At 41.0% G+C, this 27,291-nt stretch overlaps 1 protein-coding gene across 6 annotated transcripts in view; it reads right to left on the bottom strand.

Moving 5' to 3' along the window:
• The window catches only part of GRID1 (glutamate ionotropic receptor delta type subunit 1), an 890,324-nt gene that overhangs the window by 152,498 nt on the left and 710,535 nt on the right, over positions 1-27,291 (bottom strand). For all 6 annotated transcript variants that reach the window (XM_075072547.1, XM_075072543.1, XM_075072545.1 and 3 more), the window contains exons 7-8: positions 13,556-13,717; positions 12,393-12,512 (exon numbers count right to left, since the gene is read on the bottom strand). In XM_075072547.1, coding sequence (XP_074928648.1) covers positions 12,393-12,512; positions 13,556-13,717 — 282 coding nt within the window. The remainder of the gene's footprint in view (positions 1-12,392; positions 12,513-13,555; positions 13,718-27,291) is intronic.

Raw genomic sequence — 27,291 nt, 5'->3', positions numbered from 1 at the left:
GGAATTTTCCTCCAGGCGGATTGGCAGGGCCTGGAGGTTTTTCGCCTTCCTCTGCAGCGTGGGGCATGGGTCGCTTGCTGGTGGATTCCCTGCAGTTGAGGTCTTCAAATCTCAATTTTGAGGATTTCAATAACTCAGTCATGGGTTCGGGGTTGTTATAAATGTGTATGGGCAGGGTTTTGTGGCCTGCCTTGTGCAGGAGGTCAGACTAGATGATCATATTGGTCCCTTCTGACCTATGAGTCTATGACTCTATGAGTCTAGGTGTTTGTTTGAAAATTAGCTGATCGGAGGCAACTCAACAGTGAATCAGAGATGATAGTTAGGGAGGGGGCTGACTGTGAAGGACCTTGAAAATGAATATAAACAGTTTATGTTTGAAGCAATAGAGAAAGTGGAGGCGTAGAAAGAGAGGGGTGACATGGTAAAAGTTATAGGCTATGGAAATTATCTTCGATGCAGAACTCTGAGTGATTATGAGAGGGGCAAAATTGCAGAGAGAAGGATGCTTCGTAATTGAGACATGAGATGAGCTTGGATGAGATTTACCTGTGTGGATGATAGGAAAGTCTGTAGCCCAGAGGTGTTATGTAGAAAGAATTGGCAGATTTAGACATAGCCTGGATGTGAAAACCTATAGGGAGGTCCAAATCAAAGATGATGTGTCAGTTATGGGACTGAGTTACAGGCAGGACCATGTTGTTGTCCTCAGTGATTGAAAAGCAGGTAGCTGTGAAGGCTTGGGGAAGACAGGGTAGGGGAGAGAGGATTAGGAGCTCTGTATGAGCCACCTTGAACTTGACTTGGTATCATCCACAAAGAGATGATGTCAGACACAGCTGAGATGGTAGCTTGGAAAGAAAGAGACAGGTCTGGAGTAGAGAGGTATTGTTAACTGCTGACAAGTGACTTTTTTCCTCATGACCATGTTAATATATGTGCCTCCGTTTAGAAATACAGAAGTGTATCTTATTTACAACTACCTAAATAAAATAACTCAGTGTACTGTTTTCAGATGTCAGCTTTCCCAAGCTTTACTACCCATGATTCCTTTCTTGCAATTCTGTATTTGTTTGGCAATCTAGACTTCTCAAAGACCACATTTTGACAATCTTAATCATTTTATCTAAATAAAATATTGAATATTAAGACTTTTTTATTTTCTAAAGTTGTGTACATGGAGCTCTCAATCCGCAAGAACCATGTGTGAAAACCACAGGAAAAGTACATCTCTAAAACACCTCAGGAGATTAAGACCATAGGTAAGATTTATTTCTTTAGGAGCATAATGTTTTCTATAACATCAGATTTAAGAGTTAGCTTTTTGATGTTAGTAATTTACAGTAAGAAACAAGGAGAGAACACCAAGATGTGGGAGAGCAAGCAAATCTGGATCTAAATAGTGTGATGATCAGGCACAGTTTAAAGTTCTATACCACAACGCACATCAGAATTGCATCTTTGCTATATAAAAAAAGGCCTGATTTGGTGTCAATCATAAGTAACATCACTGAAGTCAGTACAGTAACACCAATTGAAGAGAAAAAAGGATCTCTCCCAAAATATACAAATGACATACCACTGCTGATAGTAGTCAGTGAAAGAAGGAGAGTACAGATCACAGTGCTGCAGAAGCTTGCCTAGCAAAGTGGTCACAGTATGAGCAGCATTACACCACTGCAAGCAGACTTGTAAATTGAAACACTGAAGGAGGGAGTTCAGAGATGTAGCCTAGATCCACGCCAGATCAATGTGTGATAAAACCACTGCATCTTCAGACCTCAGATAAGCTAGCAGTTCCCAAATATGTCTGCTAAGGAACAAATAAGTGGAAGTTTATCTACCACAAAATAAAGCTAGCCCCTGCAATGTCACCTTAGCAAGTGAGACCTATGAAAATCTGTTGCATAAGTGTCAGTTGCATACAAGAAAACTTCCTAACTGCTGCTTGCTGATTTAATGCTAAACACTTCCTTTCAAGATTTTGTCTAGTCTTAGTTTTAGATCACATAACTATAGAGTTTAGTACAATTTAAGATGCCTGTCAGTCTGTACTCAAGTTCTCCAGCAACACCCATGGGGAAAATAGTAAAAGAACTATGCAAAATTACCAGTATTGGTCCAAATTCTGCCCTCAGTTGCACTGGTCTGAATTAGAAACAAATGCAAATACTCAATGGAATTAATACATATTTCCTTTGCAAAAATGTATTTTGCATGAAATTTCCTACTATTTCCCTGTATTCCATCCACCATGCCCCGATGATTAACTGAAAAAATGCTTGTTAAAACAAAGTTTACTAAAATCACAATAAATAAAAAATTGATAAGATTCCAACACAGGCAGACCACAGAGCAAAACAGTCCATGAGACTGTCACACTAGCTCACCTAAGCCATTGAAGGACTTCAAGGCAAGCAGGATACTGAATCAATGGCTTGAAAAGTCCTGGGGAAATTTTCATTCTTCTTCTTTTGGGAGTGTGGGCCTTGTGCCTCCTTGCCAGGGAGTGTTTAGACTTCAGATAAACTTACACAAAAAGGCAGTTGAGAAAACTGGATGTGAGGTTGCAAAATTTCAAACCATTTTAATCACGGTTCAGATGCACTAGCAAAATTGTGTGGGATGCCTGAACTGGAACAGCAGATATTACAGGCTTCTAAAATACACCTTACGTCCGCTCTGCAGTTGCTATTCCTATAATTTTACATGTACCATCTCAGTCCTGACTCTCAATGTTCCACCTAGTCCAGTCTTGTGAGGATATCTAGCTCTGTGCATTAAAACATAGTTATTTTCTGGTGGAGTGGTTAGACTACAACAATAGCACCATCTTTTAGTTATATATCTGTACAGTACTTAGGACATGGAGCTGAAAGCTCTAGGCACTCCTGCAAAATAAATAAGAGTGATCCAGTATTGAATTGGTAATGGCAACACTGTGGATCCTTGGACAGGAAGAAAAAGAGTGTGGCAGATCAGGATTTAAGTGCATTACATAGATTCACATATGGGAATCTTACATGACACCTATGGTTATTACTTCAGCCAATTAAATGACACTTTTACTGCCACATTTAAGACAAATAAACTCTGCTCCAAATAAATTCATGTCATTCCTCTGAAGAATTATACATGCATACCACCTGTCATCCAATGAGCTCAAGTCACTGTACAAATATTAATAACTGAAAGAAGAAAACGTCACACAGGGTTCATACAGCATCTTAAATTCATTGGCCGAATTCTCTTTTGGCCTTTTGCATACTTTATAATAATTTGATATTGACCAGAGGGGGAAAATATACATGTTTTCTCAACATGCAGTTTGATTTCAGGACAGTTATATCATGGTTCATAACAGAATTTAGACTGCACAAGTGATTTGGCCGATCAGGATATAGCTGACTTCAGTTCTTTTGCATATTGTCCTGTCACCTCTGGGCTGGACGAATATAATCTGCTCCGAGGTAGCTTTTAACCAAGCCTTCAGAAACAACACCTGAGTTTGTTGAGCCACTATCAGCAAATAACACTTGTTTGTGTGAACTACTATCAACCATTTAAGTTCCAGCTGCCAAACAAGTTGCTAGTGATCTTTTCAGCTCAATGTGATTTGGAATCCACTTACGTAAACCATCTCCAACCCCTTTTCCAGTCAATTAGTTGAGGTACACTGAAGCAGAACCTCAGTTTTACAAACTCTAATCTTCCAACAACTAGTTATACAAACAATTTTTCCTGACGTCCCTCCTCAAAAATCATGATGAAAATTACGTCAATGAAAACATTCTGACTCCTTCAATGCTTTGGAAATCACTTTCCACTGGTCAGAAGGACAAGAAAGTGATGTTGTGCACTAGACCACATCTTATGGTACGTGTCATTTTGAGATATTAAATGTTATGAACTTTTTGATTTTATACATTCCTCAATGCCCAATTTCATAAAATAAGCATTCTAATGCATGGTACTGTCAGTGGCAGGAACTTGGCTTCCCATGGTAAATAATAAGGGCAGTTCAGTACAGGGCTACTACCCCTGGAAATCACTCCCTGTAGTTTTCCATCAAAGCCTCAGCTTGGTAAGCTTCAGTTCTCCTGCTCCAGGGCTTTTTCTTTCTTTCTTTTTTTTGTTCACTCTAATTTTTAACGGAATAATAATGGGTTGTTTTAGTTGATGACTATTTCAGGCTAGAAGAGACATATGGAGAGCTATTTTTTAATCATTTTAACTTTACTAATTATTATTGTACAGTACCTACACACTTCTGTTATACTAAAAAATGCCATATAAAAGACATCCAAAACACATATTTTTATTACTTAAAGAAATACATTGTTTTAATGATATCATAGCTACACAATATTATCTGTGGGTGATGCTATAACCATATAGGTTTTAAATTCCATACATACATTTGTATATTGCACAAATATGCAATGGTCACACTTCAAAAAGTTTCTTCCATTTTGAGAGACATTATCCATTCCAGGAGCATTCTTCATTTTCAGAATAGGAAACGTTTTGAAGTATGACCTCTGTAGATTACACAAAAGCACATACACACAGAGTTCAACTGTGTAAAAGTGCAATATTGCAGGGCTGAATCAGGCCCATTTATTTTATAAGCTGACTGTCAGATATTTTAAAACTTGGTTTCTTTCGAGTTGGGATCCAACCCCACAAATGTCAAAATTCTCCATGAATGAGAATGGCATTTCAGTTCCAGGGCATTTGGACTGAAAGGCTGCCCCAGAGCCACAGACCCTGAAAGCCTTGTAGTCCTGACTCAGAGGCAGTCCTACCTGCATTTCCTTTGCAACTTAGCTGAAGTTGAGCCATCTTTATGCAATGTTTCAATTTCAACAAATGAGCGAATTCCAACAAAAAAGAGATTTGCCTGGATTTTTCCAACCAGCTCTAGCATTTATCTCACAGCAACTCTGTGAGATGGGGAAATATTATTATCCCTATTTGACAGGTGCAGAACTGAAACACAAGGCAACTATGGGGTTTGTTGAAGATCACACATGTAGTCTGTACCAGAGCCGTGAGTTGAGCCCAGGTCTCTCAAGTCTAAACTAGTGCTCTAAGCACTGGATCATCCTTCCACTCAATTTAAATTGACATCAGTTTGACTACTCACATAAGTGCCTTTCAATTTAAGGGTTGAATAAGCTAGTCCTAAACAGCAGAAACAAAAGCAGAAATGTATGTAGAGAGATTTCAGTAATAATTTTCATCTTCTATTTCTGGCCACTTTCTTGAAATTAATAATAATACAAAATCATCCTGGAACTTTCGGCATCTTCTATAAGAAAAGCATCATCTTTCCCATGGTTTGCCATGAGAAACAACTAGCCTTAACTATATGCCTGTAAATGTCAACCTTGTGTCAGTTACCCCTGTCTACATCCAGAATGGAAAATGATGGAATGGTATGGAAATAAAACATAACTGAGATTATAATCCTGTCCATAGAGTATGTTTTGTGCCTATATCTATATGCAGTTATCTTTCCAATCAAGAGGTACTAAATGCTATGGTAATTAGAGGAACTAAATATGTTTCACATAACTCCAGAGAAGGGAATATGCATATGCAGGGCTTGCCTGTTGGCATATAGTCCTTGCAACTGTCCTTGACACTGAACAAATGATTTTCCACTAAAAGTGAATAGATGATGCAATCTGTTTAGTTTATGCATTTATTACAACCAAGGTGACATCTATTATTTTATTTGTTCATTAAAATAATTTGGTTTACCTTTTACGGCATAGTCATTAATAACTTTCAAACCCATTGTGCTAATCAGACAATGTGGTTAAAAGCAAGTCTGATGGCACACAGATAATTCTTCAAGGTTTGGTAATACTTTAAATAGCAATCGTGACTCTAGAAAATTTATCATGGTAGGAAATGTTAGAGAGAAGAAAAACTGTCATACTTTATTCTGAAATGGAGAATTTACTGCCTTGGTCCCTGACAGATGCTGTGTAATAGGGAACAGCAAATAATCTCTCTCTTGACATTTCCAAAGAGGTAAAAGGAACCTGTTGGGGTGTTTTTCAATATTTTTTCCCCTCATTATAATAAGATCATAGAATCTTGAAACTGAGATCTGTTTTCCCACAGAAATTATTTTTCCTCCATGGTGGGCGCACATCAGTTTATTATTGGAGAGTTCTTTATGAGTGCTGAGCTACTGGAATTAATTCCTCCCCCACACACCACCCTCATTCTGTAGGGTCTTCAATAAATTATGGCGCTTTAATAGAAACTCCACAGGTAAGGTTGTGAGACACTGACTGAAGTAACTACTTGAGATAATTCCCTGCAATATATTACTTTTAGAAGCCATACGATGACTTTGCTGTATTCTTATGGATGCAGCCATCTAATGACTCAGACCCCTGAAGAATCTAGGCCATTTGCTAATGAACAGGGAGCACAAACCATTGACGGGAGAATGGTGAGATTTCTTCCAAAAGTAACAGTTAGAAATAAAGTATTTTATCTGACTTCACTAGTGAGCCTTCAATCAATAAAAAGTTAAACACAGAAGTAGCAAAAGTGACTTCTGAAATCTTCCTCAAAGTGCAAAGGGAAACAATAAGACTGGCTTATGAAGCAAATGCTATTTCTAGAAAATCAAGTTTTCAGAAAAAGACTTGGAATGACATAAATGAATACCCAGGGGTAAATCTTATTCTGAACAGTGTGTTTCTTGTGAAATACAGTATATGCACGAAATATTAGCTCTGCGTGTGTTCCAGCCAGCATGGGAAATAAGCAGCAAAGAGTCCTGTGGCACCTTATAGACTAACAGACATTTTGGAGCATGAGCTTTCGTGGGTGAATACCCACTTTGTCACCCACGAAAGCACATGTTCCAAAACGTCTGTTAGTCTACAAGGTGCCACAGGACTCTTGGCTGGTTTTACAGATCCAGACTAACACGGCTACCCCTCTGATACATGGGAAATAAGTGTACTGCTTACTTAAAAAAAGTAATAAAATATCATAAATAACAACACTACTTTGTACATACACAGCATCTTCCTGCTAAGGATGATGATGATTATAACATCATCAAAGCCCTTTACAAATCTTAATTAAGGGCTTGTTCACATGAATAATTAGCCTGTGGCAAGCTTGGGTGTAACTCCATCCTGCTAACTGTCCATATAATAGTTATAATTTATTACATACAACTATTGTTGTATGTAAAGTAAATAAAGTTTTTAAAATGTTTAAGAAGCTTAATTTAAAATTAAATTAAAATGCAGAGGTCCCCAGACCAGTGGCCAGGAGCTGGGCAGTGTGAGTGCCACTGAAAATCAGCTCATGTGCCGCTTTCGGCACGCGTGCCATAGGTTGTCTACCCCTGTACTATACATTTCTGAAGTTTCCAGATGATACCAAGCTGGGAGGGGCTGCAAGTGCTTTAGAGGATAGCATCAAAATTCAAAATGATCTGGACAAACTGGAGAAATGGTCTGGAGTAAATAGGATGAAATTCAATAAGGACAAATGCAAAGTACTCCACTTAGGAAAAAACAATCAGTTGCACACATACAAAAAGTGAAATGACTGCCTAGGCAGGAGCATGGAAGAAGGGATCTGGGGGTCATAGTGGATCACAAGCTAAATATAAATCAATAGTGTAACATTGTTGCAAAAAAAGCAAACATCCTTCTGGGATGTATCAGCAGGAGCGTTGTAAGCAAGACACGAGAAGTAATTCTTCTGCTTTACCCCTTGCTGATTAGATCTCAGCTGGAGTATTGTATTCAGTTCTGGGCGCCATATTTCAGGAAAGATGTGGACAAATTGGAGACAATCCAGAGAAGAGCGATAAAAATGATTAAAGGTCTAGAAAACATGACCTGTGATTGGGTTTTGTTTAGTCTGGAAAAGAGAAGTCTGAGGGGAAACATGATACAGTTTACAAGTACATAAAAGGTTGTTACAAGAAGGAGAGAGAAAAATTGTTCTCTTTAATGCCTGAGGATAGGACAATAACCAAGGGGCTTACATTGCAGCAATGGTAGTTTAGGCTGGACATTAGGAAAAACTTCCTGTCAGGGTGGTTAAGCACAGGAATAAATTGCCCAGGGAAGTTGTGGAATCTCTGTCATTGGGGAGATTTTTAAGAGCAGGTTAGATAAATACCTCTCAGGGTTGGTCTAGATAATACGTAGCCCTGCTATTAGTACAGGAGACTGGACTAGATGACCTCTCGAGGTCCCTTCCAGTCCTATGATTCTTTGTGTGGGGGCAAGGTGGGAATTTTATCTTCATCGTCACTGTGGAACAATTTTGTCTGCAAAAGCCACAGGTCCCAGGGCAGCCCATAGGAGCGTAGCTCCATCTACAAAAAGGTTTTGTGTCTTCCTGCCAGGGCTGATTGACCTTATGTTATGTTCTTTTTCCATGATTCCACCTCAGCCATTCTCCCAGGGAATCCCTAGCTGAAAGCTGCCCCTAGAAGACTAAGTAGCAAGGACCCAATATAAAGTGGCAGCCATAGTGCAGACTCATGCTTCATTAACTTTTTACTGACTTCCCCACTAGGTTGGAACAGTCTATGTGCGTCCTGTCACCCCTCCTGAGTGCCTATCATGAGGGGGGTCCAGGTCCAGGAGAAGACCAGAGGAAGCTGAGTGTCACTTCATATGGGATGAAGATGATCTATGGAGAGGGGACTCTCCATACCTCTCCAAAAGGGTGACACCCCATAGTTATATGTAGCTGAAGATCAGCCAGATCAGTTATATGTAGCTGAAGATCAGCTGAAGATCAGCCAGAATTGGCTCTCTCACTCAAGTAATTTAAAAGGTGAAGAACTTGAATTTTCAAGCCATTGAAAATATTTTTGAACTGTAACAGATTTTTGCTGCAATAATAGAGAAGTGGGAGATGAATTCAAGGTTCCTGGGAAAACATGCAAGATTCCAGCGAATGACACAGCCATTCAGTACATGAGAAATTATTGCTATTTCAGAAGCATTATTACAGAAGATGGAAGACTAAATAATGAAGACAGCACCAGAATAAAAGAGTGAAAGACATTCTGGAAGAATAAAAATCTGATGAGCAATGACATAAATTTGAAGGCTAAATTCTGATTCTTTTAAAACTTACATCTGGTCTGTGTTAAAATTACTGCTGTGAAACATGGACATTCCAACAATTGATAATAAAGAAGCTGCAATTCTTCAACTTATGGTGTTATAGAAGAATTCTGAAAATAGAATTAATAGAGTAGCCAATGAAAATTTTTGGAAGATATTGATAACTGAAACTCAGCAAACACTTGTCAGAGATCTTACAAAAGGAAAGATTTGATTTGCAAGGCACATTTTAACAAATTCAGTGGGTGATGCATGTTTATGAGCACCTGAAGGGAAAGCTGATAACAGAAAAACATGAGGTAGAGAAAGAAGATCTTGGATGGGAAATATGGCATCCTGGGTGGATCAAAAGGAATATTCATCCACAAAGAGATTACCAGAAGAGCGTACAGAATGGGCTACCATGGTTGCAAACCTCAAGTAATAGAGATGTCACATAAGATCAAATAAATAAATAAATAAATAAAGTGAGAAAGAATCAAAATAACAGACTCATGCAGATACTACAGTACTTGTGCTGTGAAAAACATCTCCTCCTCCCAAGGATTTCCAGTCAGATACTCTTTCTTTACTATTTCCAAACATTAAACTAAAAGGTAAATACATGTTTTCAGAATCTTTTCCTGCTCAAAGCAGTATGTTGCAATAAGAGGCTCTCCACAGAGTTCCTCTCTTTCAGAAATTTATCTTCTTACATTCTTTGCACTGGATACCATTGTTCATTAACAACCAAGGTTTCTGAGTAGACTTAAGCCCTCTTCCACCTAACTGCTTTACGTGATCCTCTCACTTTAATATAAATTATGAACTTGGAAATCTTTCACATAAACAAATCAGGAGATCAAACATGAAGCCTTGTTGTATCCTATTTGTACATCATCATCTTTCCCCAGTTCAATTAGTCAGATAATATTTACTTTGTCTTAGAGTCACTTCTGAATAAGCTTATCTGGTTATTTTCAGGGTGCATGGATTTCACCTGAGTTAAGTCAGTTTGTTCTGCTTCAATTTATTGTAGGAACTCTTACATGTATGCTGGCAAAAACTGGTGTAAATAATAATAAAAATAATCATTTACACCTACGCAGTGATTTCCATCCAAAGATCTGAAAGTTATTCTCAACTGGGGTAAGCACTGTAATACCAGCTTTACAGAGAGAGAAGCTGAGGCATAAAATTAAGTGACTTGCTCAAGGTCACTGAAGAAATCTGTAGTGGAGACAGTAATGGAACCCAGGTCTCCTAACCCAGTTTTGTGCTCTGCTCAACAGCCATTTTTGCCTCCCAAAGTGACCTTAATTTTCCATTAGCGAAATAGAATGATTTCAAAAGCAAGAGAGCTGGGGACTTAGAGAGTATTCCTTCTTTCAAGCAGAACAACTGTGGAACATGCAGTAAAGTGGACAGAAAGGTAACCTTTTCCTACCCACATGAATACAGAGAGGGTTCATACCCTGATCTAAATTCTTCAGAGACAGTTCCTGGCAAAGCAGGAAGTTTAATATCTAAACCTGGAGCCATATAAATTTAAATGATTTTTTTTCTGTTATTGTTTAATGACCCTTTCAGGACATAGGATCTCTCTGCAAAGCCCTACTGACTTTCTGAAAATCAGACTCCTTTAAGGTATCTCAAAAATTGGGCATCCAAAATTAGAGGAGAATGTTTGAAAATCTGGATGGATAAACACAAAATGTTATTGCTGAGCCAGACAAACTTCAGACAACTTCTGGCCATTTCTGTTTCAAAGAAGCATTAATATTTTTTAAGTAAGACTGTAGATGTGTACCTTTATTCATTTGTCCATTAGAGGAATTCAGGGAGATGAAATTTGGATTAGTAAAAACAAACAGACAACTAAAAACCTTAAATTTTGCAAACTTTGAGCCAATATGAAATTCTGTCTCTTTACTCACTTCTGCTTTTTCAGACATATAGTTTATTCACCAAAAAGTACTGTTTTGGATTGACTGAAACTATTTGCAAATTTGATCTGATTGATTCTAGTGGGGAAAACCTTTCCCAGGCCAGCAAACCATATGCATACATCTGTCCTCTATCACCTTGTAATGTTTAATTTGCCTGATTCAGAAGAGGAATTTGAATCCAGATCTCCTACCTACCAGGCTAGTGTCTTAATTTCATTCTTAGTCCTCTCTTTGGCAAGGTGGAAGAATTCCATCAGAAGAGATTGAGAGAAGCCCACCCCAAATAACCCATAGTGTGGTGATTGGGCTGCTTATCTGGAACAAGAGAGATCTGAGTTCAAATCCTTACTGCAGAGTGGGGATTCAAACCTGGATTTCCACTTCCCAGGCATGTGTTTTAGCCACTGGGCTAAAGGTAATAAAGGGGGACATGCTCACAGCCAGTTTGCTGGCCCAAAACAGACTTTCCCCGTTTGTTGACAATTCGCAAATATTTTTTTAACTGAACCAAATATTTTTTCTGATTTCTGGTTGTCCCAACTGAAAAAAAAATCAGTTAATCTCCCAGCTCTGCTCTGCATAGTATAAGAAATGCCAATGTAATATGAATTATTTAAAAATAATATTTTAATGGAAACCCCTTTGTATACCTATTATGTGGGCATTTTTCAGCTTTTGTTCCAGTCAAAACCAAAGCAAATCAACTCTTCCTATTCATGTGCTAGCCTTAATTTACAGTCCTCCATCTGTATGAACATTTCCTACTAAGCTCTCTCATCTTATGACAGCATATATTAATGATCATTTTTACCAGTCCTATCTCCCATCTCATTCCAAACTGTGTCTGCTCCACTAGCCAGTTTTGATATGTCATTTCTGTCTTCAAATAGAACATCCTCCTCTCGCATTACTATACCTACTCCAGTTTTCCAGCTTCTTACAGAGACTGTACTTTCAAAAGGCCTTATACGTTCTGGTAATTTAATATCCCAGTTAGTTTCCTGATTAGGACAAGTCACAGTTATGCCAATTATATTATAATTCACCGGAAAGTCTTCACTATTATGCTCGCCGCATCGATATAGAATATATTAAGGAATACTGCACATTTGAGAACAATTTGCAGGCCTCCCTCCTGATGGCATAAAAGTGTTATCTTTCAAGGTTTAAGTATATGAGAAATTAGAATATATTATTTCTGTAACAAGTGACTTTTGTACTGTGAGCAAAAGCACTTCTTCCATTCTTTCTAAAAGGATAGCATTTTTCCCCAGATAAGCAGGATCTCTCTCTCTTTCAGGGAAAAAAAAAACTGAATCTTTACCCTCCGCACATCTTTGCCAAATGTTTCACTATAGCTGGTGCCCAGTATTTCAAATTGGACATAGGGATTGGAGCCGTCTTCTCTAAATTCCATAACGCCAGTGAGCCCAGTTATATGGCCCTAAGGAAACAATGTTAAAGACATTAGAATACAATTTTTATAAAGCACCTTTCATGCTCCAGGTATTCTAACATGCCTTGCAAATGCTTGCAATTAAATTAATGTGGCAGGCTTGATATGCTCTGCAATAGCTCACACATAGCCTTAGACAAAATATACTACCTTACTGAGAAAGAGACTGATAGCCAAGACACATCTACTGCTCGTTTTGAACAATGTCTAGGGATCTTTAACTTATACAAGGACAGCCACCAGTGAAAAGCAGACAGAATCTTAGCTGAATCTGAAACTCTTAACACTTGTAACATGATTGAGTTTGCCTAGATTCTGGTGTGCAACACAAAGCCACCACTTTCTGGCTCAGAAAAAAAAGAGCTACCGAGTCAGGCTGACAACGATGTATTTTCAATGTTATTAAAACTTCAGTGAACAAAGCTCATGCCAGTTTAACAGCAATGTAACTAAAAAATTATTTAACCTTGCTTTAAATTGTCAGTGAAACAGTGGTGTCATTAGAGTTGGTTGGAACATTTTCACCAAAATGAAATTTCACCAACACATGCTGTTTCTGTGAACATTCTGTCAGAAAAGGGTGTGTGTCCAGGGCACAGTGAGAAAGGGTGCATATGAATTGGGCTCAGCATTTACTCCAGATTTACAGTAGCGTAAAATAAGAATCAAGATATTGGATTATACAGTGCATCATTTTTCCTCTTGTTTCCTAAAGCCAACCATGTTAGCAGCTTTGGTAAGAAATGCACATCTTATTCATGGTCTACTCTGACAACTACTTAAGGTTTCATCCATTTGGTGAAATGCACAAAGCTATATGACTATTCATCACCATGTGACTTATACAAAACATAGCCATGACATCACCAGCTGTAGAGGACACACCTTCATGACTACACAGGTTCATTACTAACAACTTAAAATCAAGGTTAAATCATTTTTGAGAAGTTCATCTGAAAGAAAAATCAGAGCACTTTGGTTCTTTTGTAGTTTTTATTGCACATTGGGCTTCCAACCTTGTCCACTCTTACCTTCTTAATAGTCTCCAACATGGATCGACCTCCATTCCAAGGTTTGGTGGATTTCCTCATGCAGTTCAAGCTTGCCATGCTGTGCCATTTCCTGTCCTCCAGCTTTCTATGGAAGGCATTGGCCAACATGAGCACGCTGTCATATAGATAGAGGTTAGAAACCTGCAAACAATGAAAAGAGTAAAACAGAGATTGTAGTCTTGAATACCTCCTCAAAAGAAGAAAAAACTTTAAAAATAAAACACAGGAGGACTTGTAAAGATTAATATGGAGCTTTTCACTTAAAGGGCACCAGTTCAAAAACACTAGGTTGGTAGTGATTATAGCCGCATCACTAAATAGTCACTCATTGGTACCTTGCCAGTCATTTTAGCAGGGAGTCCAAGGAGTGAATAGAATTATTTCATCTTCTATGCTCACTCTACCAGACCTCTCTGCGGCTTTTTACACAGTAGAGCACAAAGTACTGCTAATAAACCTACCAGGCATAAATGGAGTAGATAGAGCAGCATTACTATGACTCCAATCATTTCTCTCTAGCATAACCCTGAGAGTGGTGATGGGTAACTGCTCCTGATCCTCTTTCTTGCAGGGTCCCACAAAGTCCTTAATATCCCTTCTTTTTTATATGAGAATATTTGAAGAGACAGTGAGATGACAGTGGTTCTACTACCAATCATATGCTGATAACAGCCAAATGAGTACATCATTCTCCACCGATATAACCATTACCACTACTAAGATGTCATAATGACTACAAGACATACAGCATATACCTTCTTGACATACAGCAGCTGGTTCAAACTCAGCCCAGGCAAGACTGAAGTGATACAGCCTGAAAAAATAGCTAGACACTGTGCCATGTCTTTCACTGAAAGTATACAGCCCCCATTAGTCAAAATTGTGCAAAGCCTCAGTGATCTTGTTTGATTCGTCACTGAGCTGGGATGATCAGGTAGCATCAGCAATGAAAAGTCTCTTTCCCCTGCAGCTCATTAAGGAATATGACCCCTTTCTGGTGGACAAATACCTGGCCACAAGATCCACGCATTTATCAACTCCACATTTAATTTCTGTAATGCACTGTATCTGAAACATGGAAACAGTGAAATGCACACCATGCAGCTGCCCGCTTCCTCCAAAGTTCAGGCCACTATGAGCACATTAGGCCTGTGCTCCAGTTTTACTAGTCCCAATCGACTTCTGAGGCCAGCATAAGGGCTTAATCTGTCAGGGCTAGGGTAGATCACAGGTGGGCAAACTATGGCCCACGGGCCACACCCAGCTCGCAGAACTATCCTGCTGGGCCCTTGAGTTCCCGACTGGGGAGGGTCCCTCCTCCCCCACAGTCTCAGTGTGACTGCCACCAGAACAGGAGGGGGCTGCACTGCAGGGGCAGGGGAGAGCAGGAAGGGAGGCTCACCTGCAGTCTCAGGTGAGCAGGTGGGTGGTGTGGTTGGAGGGAGCACGGTGAATGCAGCTGGAGGACTCAGGAAGAGCCCCAGGCAGCGCGCAGCAGGCCGGAGAGAAGCGGTGCTTTGGAGGCAAAACAGCAGCGTCTCTCTGGCTGCAAGGCTGGCCCCTGCTCCTCTTGAGTCCTCCGCCCATGTTCGCAGGGCCACACTCTGAAAGGGTCTTGAGGGGAGGAGTTGGAAAGGGGATGGAGTTTCAGGGGGTCTGTCAGGTGGAAGGGAAGTCAGGGAGTAAGGGAGATTGGATAAGGGGTGGGGTCCCAAGGGGGCGGTTAGGGGCAGGGGGTCCCAGGAGGGGGTGGTCAGGGGACAAGGAGTGGGGGGTTTGGATGGGTCAGGAGTTCTGAGAGGGGCAGTCAGGGGACAGGAAGTGGGATGAGGCGGATAGGGTTAGGGTTTGGGGAGGCACAGCCTTCCCTACTTGGCCCTCCATACAGTTTTGGAACCCCGATGAAGCCCTCGAGCCAAAAAGTTTGCCCACCCCTGGTCTGGATAATACTTAGCCCTGCCTTGAGCCCAGGAGACTGAAGTAGAAGACCTCATAAGAACATACAAATGGCCATACTGGGTCAGACCAAAGGTCCATCCAGCCCAGTATTCTGTCTACTGACAGTGGCCAATGCCAGGTGCTCCAGAGGGAGTGAACCTAATAGATAATGATCAAGTGATCTCTCTCCTGCCATCCATTTCCACCCTCTGACAAACAGAGGCTAGGGACACCATTCCTTACCTATCCCAGCTATTAGCCATTAATGGACTTAACCTCCACAAATGTATTCAAGTTCTCTTTTAAACCCTATTATAGTCCTAGTCTTCACAACCTCCTCAGGCAAGGAGTTCCACTGCTTGACTGTGCGCTGTGTGAAGAACCTCCTTTTATTTCTTTTAAACCCGCTGCCAATTAATTTCATTTGATGGCCTCTAGTTCTTATATTATGGGAATAAATAAATAACTTTTCCTTATTCACTTTCTCCACACCACTCATGACTTTATATACCTCTATCATATCCCCCTTAGTCTCCTCTTTTCCAAACTGAAAAGTCCAGCCTCTTTAATCTCTCCTCATATGGGACCTGTTCCAAACCCCTAGTCATTTTAGTTGCCCTTCTCTGAACCTTTTCGAATGCCAATATATCTTTTTTGAGATGAGGAGACCACATCTGTATCTCTTGAGGCCCCTTCCAGTCCTACGATTCTATGATCTTCAAAGCAATAAATGGATCAGGTTCCCTAACATAGGAGGCCCCAGAAGAGATGAAACAATCCAGAATCAGATCAGCCTGAAGAGGGCTGAAAACCTCCCTCTTTGATAGAGCTATTTTCTATAGCCAGAACAACAGTAAACAAAATAATTTAAAATAAAAGTGTTAAAATATAAGCAGATACTCTCTAAAAAGTGGATATATGCCAGTAGATGTTATTGCCTTCTCTAATTCCCATGAAGTACATATCTCTATATAAATGATAATCTTAATTAGCTGTCTATTTAATTAACATATCCTATGTTAACATATCATTGCAGACAACATGGTATTTTCATAATGAACTAATATTTCTACAAAATCCAGGAGTAAATCAGACGTGAATTAAACAGGCACACAGCTGAACTGTATCAAAAAGGCCTATCCAGACATTTTAAAAAAGACATCTCTTATGTGGTACAGAAAAATGCAAAAAGAGGGATGCCCGTTTATACAGTGAAGAGTAGGGCTGATTAATCATGAAAAGGGATTTTAATGCTGAAAACACACAGCGTGTGAGAGATACTTTCTTCACTAAAAAGCTCTTCCATTTTACACTATCACTAAATAAAATCTTTCCCTTCCTCAATTGCTGCACATCATTCACATTCATTATTTTTACCCTTCTACTACTGTCTGATTATCATGCTCCTTGAAAATAGCTTACAAAAAATATCTCGTTGTCAGATTTCTTCTTTTTTTTTTTTTCAATAGCAAATGTTTAAAGAGTTAATGAGAACGGTCCCAGTGACTCTGCCCCTGGTTTGGTTAAGTACCTGCTGCTTCTGCTCAGCTGTGTATCTCCTTATACCAGAGGGGTAGCCGTGTTAGTCTGAATCTGTAAAAGCAGCAGAGAATCCTGTGGCACCTTGTAGACTAACAGACATTTTGGAGCGTGAGTTTTCGTGGGTGAATACCCACTTCGTCAGACGCAGGTAGTGGAAACTTCCAGGGGCAGGTATATATATGCTAGCAAGCAAGCTAGAGATAACGAGGTTAGTTCAATCAGGGAGGATGGGGCCCTGTTCTAGCAGTAAGGTGTGAAACCAAGGGAGGAGAAACTGGTTCTGTAATTGGCAAGCCATTCACAGTCTTTGTTTAGTCCAGAGCTGATGGTGTCAAATTTGCAGATGAACTGAAGCTCAGCAGTTTTCTCTTTGAATCTGGTCCTGAGATTTTTTGTTGCAGGATGCCACTAAGGTCTGCTATAGTGTGGCCAGAGAGGTTGAAGGGCTCGCCAACAGGTTTTTGTATATTGCCATTCCTATATCTGATTGTGTCCATTTATTCTTTCCGTAGAGACTGTCCGTTTGGCCGATGTACATAGCAGAGGGCATTGCTGGCATATGATGGCATATTATTACATTGGTGGACGTGCAGGTGAATGAACCAGTGATGGTATGGCTGATCTGGTTAAGTCCTGTGATGGTGTCGCTGGTGTAGATATAGTGGGCAGAGTTGGCATCGAGGTTTGTTGCATGGATTGGTTCCTGAGCTAGAGTTACTATGTAACGGTGTGCAGTTGCTGGTGAGAATTCGTTTCAGGTTGGCAGGTTGTCTGTGGGCCAGGATTGGCCTGCCACTCAAGACCTGTGAAGTTTGGATCATTGTCCAGGATGGGTTGTAGATCCCTGATGATGCGTTGGAGGGGTTTTAGCTGGGGCTGTATGTGATGGCCAGTGGAGTCCTGTTTGTTTCTTTCTTGGGTTTGTCTTGCAGTAGGAGGCTTCTGGGTACACGTCTGGCTCTGTTGATCGTTTTCCTAATCCTCGTGCGGGTATTGTAGTTTTGAGGAATTCTTGGAGGAGATTTTGTAGGTGTTGGTCTCTGTCTGAGGGGTTAGAGCATATGCGGTTGTACCTCAGTGCTGGCTGTAGACAATGGATCGTGTGATGTGCCCGGGATGGAAGCTGGAGGCATGAAGGTAGGCCATAGCAGTCGGAGGTTTTCGATATAGGGTGTGTTAATGTGACCATCACTTATTTGCACCGTGGTGTCTAGAAAGTGGACCTCTTGTGTAGATTAATCCAGGCTGAGGTTGATGTGGGGTGGAAGTTGTGAAATCGTGGTGGAATTTTTTCTAGAGAGTCTCCTTCCCATGGGTCCAGATGATGAAGATGCATCAATGTAGCGTAGGTAGAGAAAGGGCGTGAGTGGACGAAAGCTGAGGAAGCGTTGTTCCAGGTCAGCCATAAAATATTGGCGTATGTGGGGCATGCGGGTTCCCATAGCAGTGCCACTGATCTGGAGATATATATTGTCATCAAACTTGAAATAGTTGTGTGTGAGTATAAAGGCACAGAGCTCAGCAGCCAGTTGTGCTGTGGCATCATCAGGATACTGTTACTGACAGCTTGTATTCCATCTGTGTGTGGGATGTTTGTGTAGAGAGCCTCTAAATCCAAGGTGGCTAGGATGGTGTTTTCTGGGAGTGACCAATGCATTGTAGTTTCCTCAGGAAATCAGTGGTGTCACGGAGATAGCTGGGAGTGCTGGTGGCATAGGGTCTGAGTAAAGAGTCCACTATCCAGATTAGTCCTCAGTTTGAGAGTGCCAATGCCCGAGATGATGGGGCGTCCAGGGATTTCCGGGTTTGTGGATCTTGGGTAGTAGATAGAATAACCCTGGTCGTGGCTCTAAGGTATGCTAATTTGTTCCGGTGTTTGTGTAGGGAGTGTCCTGAGTAGATGGGCAGTTCCTTAGTGTATTCCTCAGTGGGATTTGAGGGAAGTGGCCTGTAGAATTGGTATTGGAGAGTTGTCTGGCGGCCTCCTTTTGGTAGTCAGACCTGTTCATGATGACAACAGCACCTCCTTTATCAGCCTCTTTGATGATATGTCAGGGTGGTTTCTGAGGCTGTGGATGGCATTGCGTTCTGCACGACTTAGGTTATGAGGCAAGCGGTGTTGTTTTTCTACGATTTCTGCCTGTGCACATCGGCGAAGCATTCAATGTATAGGTCCAGACTGTCATTTCGACCCTCAGGAGGAGTCCATGTGGAGTTCTGCTTCTTGTGCTGTTGGTGGGAGGGTACCTGTGTATCAGTGCACTGTTCAGTGTTGTCCTGGAAGTATTCTTTGAGTCGGAGATGGCGAAAGTAGGCTTCCAGATCGCCACAGAACTGTATCATGTTGGTGGGGTGGCAGGGCAAGAAAGAGAGTCCCCGAGATAGGACGGACTTTCTTCTGGCTGAGTGTGTAGTTGGATAGATTGACGATACTGCTGGGTGGGTTAGGGATACTACAGTTGTGTCCCCATGTGCAGGTAGGAGTTTAGACAGCTTTACAGCTTAAGGTGGCATCCTGCAGCAAAAAACTTCAGGACCCAGACTTCAAAGAGAAACTGCTGAGCTTCAGTTCATCTGCAAATTTGACACCATCAGCTCTGGACTAAACAAGACTGTGAATGGCTTGCCAATTACAAACAGTTTCTCTTCCTTGGTTTCAAAACCTTACTGTCTAGGAAAGGCCCCATCCTCCCTGATTGAACTAACCTCGTTATCTCTAGCTTGCTTGCTAGCATATATATACCTACCCCTGGAAGTTTCCACTACCTGCGTCTGACGAAGTGGGTATTCACCCACGAAGGCTCATGCTCCAAAACGTCTGTTAGTCTATAAGGTGCCACAGGATTCTCTGCTGCTTTCTCCTTATACCGTAGATGGTTATTTTATTTGTAAACTGTTTGGAAACTAAGCGAGTCCTGTTATTCAACAGGATGGTCTTCCTCTTCTCTTTTGAGCTGGTTTCCACAAAAAAAAAGTCCTGCTCATTTATAAATAGATTTCCCACGCATAAGGAAAAGTTGAATTTCTTACATGCCAAAGTGAGAGAGATCCTCTAAGTTCTCCACTGAAGTTCATTTTACACCCACACGTTTTACACCCACAGTTTAAAGTCAGCCACAGAGTGGAAATGTACTATATTTCCTCAGTTCCGTATGGTTCTGTTCCAACTGTGGAAAATCACTGCCTCACTCTCAAAAATTGTTTCTCTAGTTCTAGTTAAGAGCTTGAGGGTAGAATTCATATTGTATCTGTCACATCTTCTGCATACACTGCATTCCTTCTCTATATATTGTACTATTTCAGAAGAATTCAAACTTATGTATAATGTACTATGCACTTCAGAGAATTATTGTTTTGAAGATCCTTAACACTAGACACCTTCCACTTGAAAGAAACGTGTATATTCCTTTGCATCAGATTCTGAATTACAGCCCTGTCCATAGAAATGCCATCTTGTGTGGTCCCTTGGATCATCTCTCTCCCATTTCCCCACTCTCACCCCTCCCATCTCTCCAGCTGTTGTATTTCATTTCAATTGAATTGTAAGCTCTTTTAGGACCATCTCTTGGTTACATGTTTCTACAGTGGCCAGCACAACAGGACCCTATCCTCTGGGGGCTACCAAAATACAAACATTAAACAATAACAATTACAGATGTGTAATTTAATATCCCTCATGTGCCACGCACACCCCTAATCTCTATGGCCAAGAATCTATTTGGAGTCTGACAATGCTACGTCTAAATTAGCAATTATTACTAAGGCCATGTCTACACTACAGATGTACGTCAGCATAAATATGTCACTCAGGGGGTTGAAAAATCTACATCCTTGAGCAATGTAGTTACACTGATGTAACCCCTGATGTAGGCAGTGCTGTGTCAATGGGAGAGTTTCTCCAACCAACAGAGCTACTGCCTCTTGCAGAGGTGGATTAACGACATCAACAAGAGAAGCACTTCCATCGGCATAGTAGTGTCTTCACTGAGCCCTAGTCTACACTATAGGGTTAGCTCGAATTTAGCCGAGTTAGGTCGATTTTATAATGAATGCGTTCCAGTTGCCTAAAGGGCTCTTAAAATCAATTTCTGAGCTTCTCCCTGGCAAGGGGAGTAGTGCTAAAATCAACCTTGCTGGGTCGAATTTGGACTAGTGCAGATGCAAAGTGATGTTATTGGCCTCTGGGAGTTATCCTAGAGTGCTCCAGTGTGACCGCTCTGGTCAGCACTTTCAAGTCCGATGCACTAGCCAGGTACACATGAAAAGTACCGGGAACTTTTGAATTTCATTTCCTGTTTTGTCAGCGTGGCAAGCTCAGCAGCACAGATGACCATGCAGTCCCCCCAGAATCACAAACAAGCTGCAGCATGGAGTGAACGGGAGACATCGTATCTGATTGCTATATGGGGAGAAGAATCTGTGCAGGTAGAACTCCAATCAAAATGAAGAAATGCTAATATATATGCCAAAATCGCACAGGGCATGATGGACAGAGGCTACAACAGGGACACACAGCAGTGCCACATGAACATCAAGGAGCTCAGGCAAGCCTACCAAAAGACAAAGGAGGCAAATGGTCGCTCTGGGTCAGAATCCCATACATGCCTCTCTATGATCAGCTGCATGGTATTCTGCTGGTGGGGAGGGGGGGATCCTACCACTACCCCACCACTGTCCATGGACATCTGCAAGGGGGGAGTCTCACGCAACACAGAGGATGATTTCATGGATAAGGAAGAGGAGGAGAAGAATGCGCAGCAGGCAAGTGGTGAATCCATTCTCCCCGACAGCCGGGATCTTTTCATCACCCTGGAACCAATACCCTCCCAAGGTGGGATCCCTGACCCTGAAGGCAGAGAAGTCCCCTCTGGTGCGTGCACATTTGTAACTACAGTACAGGGTTTAAAAGCAAAAGTGTTTATTGTTTGATTTGCCCTGAAGACTTGGGATACATTCGTGGCTAGTACAGCTACTGGAAAAGTTTGTTAACGTGTCTGGGGATGGAGCGGGAATCCTCCAGGGACATCTCCATGAAGGTCTCCTGGAGGTACTCTGAAAGCTTTTCCAGAAGGTTTCTGGGAAGGGCTGCCTTATTTCGTCCTCCATGGTAGGACACTTTACCATGCCAAGCCAGCAGCAAGTAGTCGGGAGTCATTGCAGCACAAAGCATGGCAGTGAATGGTCCTGGGTTTTGGTTGCATTCAAGCAACATTCGGTCTATATCTTTCTGTCTTAGCCTCAGGAGAGTGATATCATTCATGGTCACCTGGTTCAAATATGGAAATTTTTGTATGGGAACAGTAAAAAGACCCCATTTGTGCTGGGCTGTTTGTGCTTGGCTAAAAGGAATCATCCCAAATAGCCACGCGGAGGTGTGGGGGGAGGTATGTGCTGAGGTTATCGCAGATTAGAAGGCAAAAAAACCGCACGCACGATTACATGTTTTCCAAGCTCACGCAGACCTCCTGCACTGATAGGGCACAGCTGAATATATGGGGTCATTCAGTGGCAGAGTCCAGGAAAGCATTAACTGACCGAGATGAGAAGAGGCAGGATGCAATGCTGAGGCTAATGGGGGAGCAAACGGACATGCTCAGGCATCTGGTAGAGCTGCAGGAAAGCCAACAAGAGCACAGACCGCCACTGCATCCACTGTACAACTGCCTGCCCTCCTCCCCAAGTTCCACATTCTCCTCACCCAGACGCCCAGATGCCACAGCCCATGCTTTCAGGAACGTCTGTGTCCATGTCCTCATCACAATCGTCTTCATGCTGCCATCTCTTAGCCAGGTTCTGCACATACTGCAGTATAATGCATGAGGTGTTTACAATGCTCGCAACAGCAGAGGTGAGCTGAGCAGGCTCCATGCTTGCCATGCTATGTGTCTGCATGGGTAACCCAGGTAAAAAGGCGCAAAACGATTGCCTGCAGTTGGTTTCATGGAGGGAGGGAGAGAAAGAGGGGAGAGTGACGACATGCACCCAAAACCACCCGCAACAATGTTTTAGCTCCATCAGGCATTGGGAGCTTAACCCATAATTCCAATGGGCAGTGGAGACTGAAGAAACTGTGGGATAGCTTCACTGCTCTCTGAGTCGATGCTAGCCATGGTAGTGAGGACGCAATCCGCTGACTTAGTGCGCTTAGTGGGGACATACACAAATTGACTGTATAAAATTAATTTCTAAAAATTGACTTCTATAAAATTGACCTAATTTCGTAGTGTAGACATACCCTGAAGCACTAAAGCTGTAGCACTGAATGTGAAGACCTGAATGCTACCGAGTATCCCTTTCTGCCCAGGAGCCAAGTATACTGTCTCTGTAGGACTCCCAGCTCTGGTTAATCCAGACTGTGCGACACGGAATCAAACCCAGATCTCTTAACACTGAAGTGCAGAACACTGATTACTTGGTTACCAAGTTGGTCTGTCTTTTTTAGTTTGACCCACAGAACCACAACTACATTGTCAAGGCAGACTGATGTCACAGTGCTATGCTTCATTCCTACTTTGAAGCAACTGTGGTAGTTATGTGCCAGTAAAAGAAGTATCTATAAAAGTGAAGGTGATGGTATGCTGTCCATTTCTTTCTGTCACTATTCTGAGGATCTTTGTTAATATTGAAGAACTGTTGTAGCACGGAATGGAATGGTTATCATCGTGCAGGTCTTGTCCTTTAAAAGAAACCACTGGAATGCTGGTCCTCCATTTCTCTTACAGCATGAGTCTACTCTGAAATGTTACTATGTAAATATGGTGCCTTCAACCAGCAGATCTGCTCCTTCCATTTAGCCACACTCTTACATGCTTACTTAAGTGACAAAAACATATATATAATATATTATATTTTACTTCTATTAGCACTGCAGAACCCATATCTGTGGAACAAGAAGCTGAATTCTACTCTTATTCTCACTGTCAACAACATTTTAAACAAATTTGCAGATATTTTATCACTGGTGATGTATTAGCCAGAATTTTTTATAGCGCACATCTCATCTTCTACATACCTATTCTGGGTAGCTTTCTGGAATCTTAATATGGTTTGCTCTGTTATTACTTCCAGTGAGCTGTAAAATGTAAAGAATTCCAAAATCTGATTGTTTTATGAAAAAATAGTCCCTGTGTTCTGTATACGTTGCATAAGGATGTTTCCAGAAGCAACCATGTTGTTTTCCATTGCTGCTTATCATAAATAAATTTGTATCCTATTCTTTTTATGCTGTTTTTATGCAAAAGCCTAAGAACTTTTTTATCCTCTTTTCCAAATCATATGCAACTTTGAGACTGAAGTCATATCTAAATAGGTACTTTCCTATGGAAAAAGGAATCTTAAAAGAGCATTCCAGGTCTTGGCTCACCAGTCCGTATTCATTCACATAATTTCCATTGTTTTCTTTATCACAGTCCTTTTCATACAGCAAGAATCCCACAGGACTTTTCGGCTTCATCTAAGCAAGGCATTCGTAATTTTATATTACTGCTAATTTAAATCCCCTTCAATGGCACCATCAGCCACTGTATCTTAGAAGCAAAATGATTTCCCTACCATCCCCTACAAATGTGATAGATTGCATTTGCAACATCACACTTTTGCTGCAAACTCCAGGAAGATGATGCTGTGAAGGAAGACAGGCCATCAGACCAAGCTTGTTTACACTTGTTACCTCAAGTGTCCACACAAACTTCAACTTGCAGCTAACTATCAAAACCCACTGGATACAGAAATATACTGTAAAAGGCAATTCATGTAACTACCTGAACAATCAGTAATACCCCATGGCTCTACTCCTGCAGTCTCAGGCATGAGGAAATAGGAAATTAAGAAATTAGCATTAGAGTAGCATGCAGGATTGGAAGAGAAGTAACACTGAGGTGAAAACAAGGTGATAGACTTGTTTCCTTTGGGCTTTCTGAGCTCTGCAAAACTGCTATTTTTTCCTCTTTTTCTATTCCGGATGGGGGTAGGGCATTCTTCTGTCTGCAGAAACTCCCTTTCATATCATGAAAATATCCAGAGGAAAACAAAAAAATGTTTCACTTTTCTTATCCCAGGGGGGAAAAAAGACAAGTTTTAGTTCCTCTTTCACTTGCCCGCTAAGACCGCCACAAATTGAAGATACCATAAATACCTAATAAAATACCAAGACTTAATTAAATGCATTTTGGGGGCCTATCTACATTATCTATACCAAACCCATTGCTGTGGAATCTGAAAGCAATAATGCCATGAATGATTAGTTGGAAAGCATGAAATTCTGAACTAAGGACTTATCAGTTCATGAATGAAAACTTATCTAAATATTGTGTTTTGAAATGTACGTTTTGCACCTGAAATTTTTTTTTAGTCCTCCATACACGTATGCATTCTGTAAGTCATTTGGGATCTTGCTTCTTTTAAAACGTTTGTCCACATGAACAGAAGCTTCTGTTTAGCTTCAGGTGGAATACACAGGGAACCCTTCTCTTGTACCAAGTAACAAATTTTATACACAAATAAGCAGGAAGCAGAAATATGGAATCAGAACGGGGATATTTCCATCATGCAGTAAAGGTAAAACAGCCTTTTTACAGCGAGACTAAGATTCACCCAGATTTACTACCAGACCTTATTTTTAAAGTTCTATATGGATAACCTTTAGTTTCCTTCCAAGCATTAATCAAAGGGAACTTGTAACCCAGAAATACAATGTTGCACAGCAGTAGACTGACCCTGCTTCAGACCCATGGCAGGTTGAGAGCTGCCAGGAAAGCCAGAAGTCCAGCCAGAGAAGAGGCCAGTGAAGAGACCAACTGGAAGACAAGCTGACACCCACATGCCACTGCTTCAAAAATTCATTCCCAAGCTGGGCATCAGAGACCTGCAGCAGCCAAATTCACCCTGGGAGTGACCCAGCAGTCAGCTCCAAAGATGGAGACAGACAGAGATGGAGGACAAATTGGAACACACAGAACCCTGCCAGTGACAGAAACATGCACTGCCTAATGAGTAATACAGTTGTTTTTGTGCACATCAGTATGCTCTGAAGTTGTGCTTCTATCCCCAAAGCCCAGGTTGTGCCAAAAGTGATGTTGCATGTGCATGACTCTAAAGCAAGGCGGCATCTATCTGTGCTCTTCGAAAAGAAGAGAGATGGTGACTGATGCTTTACTTAACGTACAGTAGTATGCTTAGAGGGATGCTGTCAAGGTTGGGAAGCTGACAATCTGACCTACCTATTTTATTTTCTTAGATCAGTTTTCAAAGCTCACATGATATGTTGTGCGTGCATGTATTTTAAATAAATGCTTCATTGCTCCTGGAGAACAAAATCACAGCCAGCAGCCTGACACACTCATGAGAAACCCTACAATAAAATAAGAGCTGCAGTTGCATGCGGTGTAAGAAGAAAAACTTCCATTAAAGACTCAAATGTCAGTTTCAAACAGCTATTTATTATGAGTTAAATGAAAGAATAAATAAAGTGTCATAGAACCATAGCAAACCAATCCTTATTAGGGTAACTAGTCAACCCCCCTGACAGTGTAGGATTTTTGGCCATTCAAGTTTTACATATCACAAATGACGGGTGCTTCCAGCAATTCCTTTGGGAGATGATTCTACAATTTAATAGATCTCATGGTCAGGACATATTTACTGATATACAGTTTCTATATTCGTTTATTCACATTACAGCTATACCTCTGAAAGAATTCTTCTCCCTCCTTATGGTTTATATCTGTCTAATATCAAGTGTTCTTCAACCATTTATAGTTATTTCTTTTGCAGATCAAACATCTGTCTGTAACAAAAAGTTGTACCGTAGCCACAGGGGCACAAATTAAACAACATTTTAAATGTAAATCTCATCCCTAGGGGACTACTGTGTGTGTCACTAAATGTTTCAAGAATCTGGCATGATTAACACACGCTGATCAGAGAAGGAGTCAATCTAGCAGAGGATGTTTGGAAATTAGAACTAAAGTGTATTGGTAGAGCTGAGGGATGGAGAGGAGAAATAACACTGAAATAGAGCAGAGGAGGGGGGAAACATTGGTGTTTTACATTGTGTTGTATATAAACATGAGCTATAGTTTAGATTTGAATTGTGTTGACAGGAAGTGCTTGAGTGGTGGCATCTGCCTGCACTATGTTTGCTACTAGTAAGTGCTCTCAGTCTTTTAATGAAGTAATAAATAAAAAACAAAGTAAAACAAAAATATCAAAAATTGTGACAAAAGCCCATGGCCTCT

The sequence above is a fragment of the Chelonoidis abingdonii genome, chromosome 15 (assembly GCF_003597395.2).
Source record: "Chelonoidis abingdonii isolate Lonesome George chromosome 15, CheloAbing_2.0, whole genome shotgun sequence".
Taxonomy (NCBI): domain Eukaryota; kingdom Metazoa; phylum Chordata; order Testudines; family Testudinidae; genus Chelonoidis; species Chelonoidis abingdonii.
Note: the sequence above shows the minus strand (reverse complement) of the source record. Positions and strands in the feature narration are given on the sequence as shown.